Source organism: Zingiber officinale, chromosome 1B, assembly GCF_018446385.1.
Source record: "Zingiber officinale cultivar Zhangliang chromosome 1B, Zo_v1.1, whole genome shotgun sequence".
NCBI classification, from domain to species: domain Eukaryota; kingdom Viridiplantae; phylum Streptophyta; class Magnoliopsida; order Zingiberales; family Zingiberaceae; genus Zingiber; species Zingiber officinale.
The window spans coordinates 117,173,071-117,177,785 of NC_055986.1; the positions used below are offsets into that span (position 1 = coordinate 117,173,071).

A 4,715-nucleotide genomic window follows, 5' to 3' on the forward strand; every position below is an offset into this window, starting at 1 on the left:
TGGAAGAACTACAAATAAACCAGTGAAGAGAATTCCAACTCAAACAAATTTCAATTCAGCTACATTTCCGGCCTCAATAAGTTCTGCACTTCCACTGGATTTTGCTAAGAACATGTCAGATTCCTGCACAAGTCAAGCTCACATTGATCAAGCAATTCCAACTCAAAATTCAGTTCAAAATAACCCTACAAATTCAATTCCAAAAGCAATTCCAGCAGCACCTCTTTCAGCTTCAAACCCAACTCAACAGAATTTTCAGCAAGCACACACTTCCACTCCAGATTTTACTCAGAATACTTTTGTTCCATTTTAGCCAACTTCTTCAAATTCATCTCCCATCTAGATTCAAGATTTGGAGAGAAATGGAAATCAACAAGAAGTCGAGACTACCATACCATTGCCTTTTCCTCAACGAAAAGTTTAGTAGAGGAAGATATGGAGGAAGAGAAAGCTAGAGAATTTCAAGATCTTGTAAATTTATTTAGCAAGATGGAGGTAAATGTTCCTTTGTTGACCATGATTAAGCAAATTCTAAAATATACAAAGTTTCTTAAGGATCTATGCGTGCATAAAAATAAATTAAAGGGGAGCGAGTTAATTAGCACGGGGAAGAATGTTGTAGCGCTTATTCAACCAGTTCCTCAAAAATATGAAGATCCTGGAGTTTTTACTGTGTCGTGCATGATTGCAAGTTGTGTTTTCGAAGATGCTATGCTAGATCTAGGAGCATCGATCAATGTAATGACGGAGTCAGTCTTTCAGATACTTGGCATAGGTCCCCTACAGTCGGCAGGAGTTGTTATTCAGTTTGCTAACCGAAGCCAAGCTCATCCAGCTAGAGTGATTGAAGATGTTTTGGTGAATGTGAGAGAACTTATTTTTCCTATAGATTTTTACATCCTGGATATGCAAGGCGATTTACTTGCAAATAAGTCTCCAGTCATTCTTGGTAGACCATTCCTGAAAACTACAAGAACAAAGATTGATGTACACACAGGGACACTTTCAATGGAGATCGCAGATACAGTGATTTAGTTCAGTTTATTTGATGCTATGAAACACCCGTCAAAGGACCACTCTATTCTTAGCATTTATATATCAGATGAGTTGATTAGCATGGACTTATTTTCTGAGTTTGTGTCCCAGTTTGATATTTCTAATAGTGATGAGTTCAGATATGTTTCTGAGGATTCTGCTCATGTTAATGGTGATTTTGGAGCAATTGAGTTGAAACCTATTTGTGAATTGTTTTCATTTAAGGGAGAATGTGTAAGTGTAGTTGATTGTACAGTGGAAGCAATATCCCAAGAATCATATCTATTGATTGGAGTATCACCTAAGTCATTTAAAGGATACTGTGTAAGTGTAGGGGATTACACAGTGGAGGCAATACCCCAAGAATCACTACCGTTAGTTATTCAGTCACAACCACTTGAGTTGAAGCCTTTACCTGAGCAACTTAAGTATACATTTTTGAGAGAGGATCAGTAGCTACCAATTATTATAGCTCAGAATTTAGAGTCAGATCAAGAACAGAGTTTATTAGAAATTTTGAGGCAACATAGGAAAGATATTGGGTGGACAGTTTTTGATATTCTTGGAATCAATCCTTCTATTTTCATGCATAGGATTTATTTGGAGGAGAATGTAAAACCAGTGAAATAACCACAAAGAAGACTCAACCCATTGATTCTTGATGTAGTAAGGAAAGAGGTGACTAGACTTTTTACAAGAAGGCATCATTTACCCTATTTCTTACAGCAAATGGGTGAGTCTGATTCATGTGGTTCCTAAGAAATCAGGGCTTACAGTGGCAATAAATGAACATAATGAGTTGGTGCCCACCAAAGTTTAAAATTCATGAAGAGTTTGTGTGGACTATAGGAAGCTGAATCATGCGAGCAAAAAGGACCATTACCCTTTGCCTTTTATTGACTAGATGATAAAGAGATTGGTAAGGAAGTCACATTATTGCTTCCTAGATGAATATCCAAGATATTCTTAGATTTGCATCAATCCAGAGGATCAAGAGTAGACTACCTTCAATTGCCCCTTTGGTACATTCGCTTACAGATGTACGTCATTCGAACTTTGTAATGCTCCAGGGACCTTTTAGTAGTGAATGGTAAGCATTTTTTAGAGCATTGCATGGAGGTTTTCATGGATGATTTTTCGGTTTACAGTTCATCTTTTGATGCATGTCTAGAAAATTTATCTTGAGTTTTGAGTCGATGCATTAAGACTGATTTGGTTTTAAATTTTGAGAAATGTCACTTCATGGTTGAACATGATATTTTTTAGATCATATAGTCTCTAGGAAAGGTATTGAGGTAGATACTACTAAAATAAGTATTATATCTTCTTTATCTTACCCTGCATGCATGCAGGATGTTCGAGCTTTCCTTGGTCATATAGGTTTTTACAGGAGATTTATAAGAGATTTAGCAAGATTGCTCTTCTATTGACTCAGTTGTTGTAGAAGGAGGTGTTGGAGCAATCCCAATGGTCCGTGCGACCATGTATTTTGGTGTTTGGATAAAGAGTTTAAGTTAGGTTCACCCTTGTATTTGATGTGTATGTGAATGTGTAGATTTGCAGGATACACATGTGACTCAGGTTGATGGCTTCCGGTCCGGTGAAGGATGGAGCATCCGAGGGACTATGGACAAGGCAGTAAGGACAAGGGTCGAGGGAAGCGACTTTGAGACATACGCGAAGGATGACATTGGGGACAAGCCGCGGGCTTGAATGCATCCGAGGGACGAGAGCCAAAGGAAATAGGCTTGAAGGCAAAAGGTCGAGGCTGCGAAGGAAGCGTCAAATGAGTCGTAAGGGTGAGGGTCCGAGTGCTGAGAGATTGTACTCGGGTACCAGTCGACTGCTAGTTTCATCAGTCGACTGCTAATTTCATCAGTCGACAGAATGCTTCTGTTTGCTCGACCATTGTGGAGCAGTTGACTGGTATCGAGCCGTTGGGATGTAACGGTCGAATTTCCACAGAGAGCAGTCAACTGATGATTTTAGCAGTCGACTGGTAGGTAGGGTTTTCAACCCACGGCCTATATAGCCAAGTCTTGGGAGCTTGGTTATAGTTGGCGAAATTAGTGGTGGTAAACCCTAATTAGTAGTCTACTAGTTCTTAGGTGCTTGTGAGTGTTGTGGTGAGGTTTCTCCACCCACAAGGAGCGACTTGAGATAGTCTGAGTTTGCCAGGGCTAATCCATCGACAGATAGGGATCATCCACCTTACGGACAGTCGTGGAGTAGGAGCTTTATCTCCAAACCATGTTAAACGAATGTGTTAGCGGAAGCTATCGATTTGGGGGCTCCGTCCATTCAACCCCCCTTCTAGCCGGCCATCCGATCCCCTATAAGTGGTATCAGAGCGAGGTCGTTCTCCATTGGATTAACCGCCAAGGAAGCAAAGATGACCGGCTTGATAGAACCGTCAAAGTTCAAATGAGGAAGATTATGGGACATCACCTTTTGGTTGGTGAAAATGAAAAACTTTTTCGAGACGGATTGGGACATGATGATGGTTGTTGAGGAACCATTCAAAGTCCCGAAGGGCAAGAAAGGAAAGAAGCTCCGACCACGACATTGGACGGAGGAGCAAACCACACGGTCAAAGGTAAACGATAAGGTAATATCAATTTTGGTAGATATTTTGCCTTCTAACGTGTTAAGTGATGTAGGTGAATACAAGAATGTCCATGAATTTTGGAGCAAATTGAAGAAAGTTCTAGGGAAAGAACTCATGCCTACACAAGAAGAAAGAAAATTCGAAGAAAAGGAAGAAGTGGCTCAAGTAGAGGAGGAGCTGTCGGTCTGGTTAGCACTAACGGTCTAACCCAGGTTTTGATGAATGACAAAATATGTTAAGTTAGTTTCGTTGTTATCTAACACTCTGACCGAGTGTGCAGGAGAAGTCTAGACAGGTCTATGGGCTGACCTGATGTCTGGCACGAAGCCCAGCTAGGTCGACGGGCCGACCGAATAGCTGACATGAAGTTTAAACGGGTCGACGGGCTGACCGGACGTTTAGCACGAAGTCCAGCTAGGTCGACGGGTTGACCGAATAGCTAGCATGAAGTCCAGACGGGTTGAAGGGCTGACCTGACGTCTGGCGGGTAAGTAAAGGTAAGTCACTGGAGGGGAGTGACTGTGAGGACGCATTCCCAGGAAGGAAACTTAGGCGCCATCCAACTTAGAACCATTTCGGAACTCTAAGTCGAGATCTTGACTAGATTCCGGTCTCGGAGAGACAGAATCTAATTAATACTCTTTCTGTTAAACTATGAACTGTGCTAATAATCTATTTTTTAGGAGATATAAGTGTCTCGGACTAACGTTTTCTTGCAGGAAGGAAGCTGCTGGAAATCAAGGTCCGGGTGCCCGAAAGGTACCCGGGCGCCCGGAGGTCCGTGCGCCCGGGAGGTACTCGGGCGCCCGGAGGCAAAGTTTTATCCCCAACGTCACTGTGTCATGTGGAGTTCGCTAGTTGGCTCGGCTACTTCACTTCAGGGTGCCCCGAAGGGTTGCGGTCGCCCCGAACCTCTTATATAAGGAGGGTCAAGGCTGGAGTCAGCATAACAACTCAGAATCCGCTCCCCTGTGCTCCTGCGACGCTGCGAAGCTCCGACAACGCGCTGCTCTTTTAGTTTCTTCCTTTGCCGGTATTGTTTTATTTTTTCATTAGCATTCCAGTACTTAGT

The 4,715-nt window shown here is 42.2% G+C and overlaps 1 protein-coding gene across 1 annotated transcript; it reads left to right on the plus strand.

The window, feature by feature from the left end:
• The first annotated feature begins 489 nt into the window (after nt 1–489).
• Nucleotides 490–1,491, plus strand: LOC122041209. Its single transcript, XM_042600822.1, has 2 exons — nt 490–1,026; nt 1,147–1,491. The coding sequence occupies exons 1-2, from the start codon at nt 490–492 to the stop codon at nt 1,489–1,491; spliced, it is 882 nt and encodes a 293-aa protein (XP_042456756.1).
• Nucleotides 1,492–4,715: the final 3,224 nt, after the last annotated feature.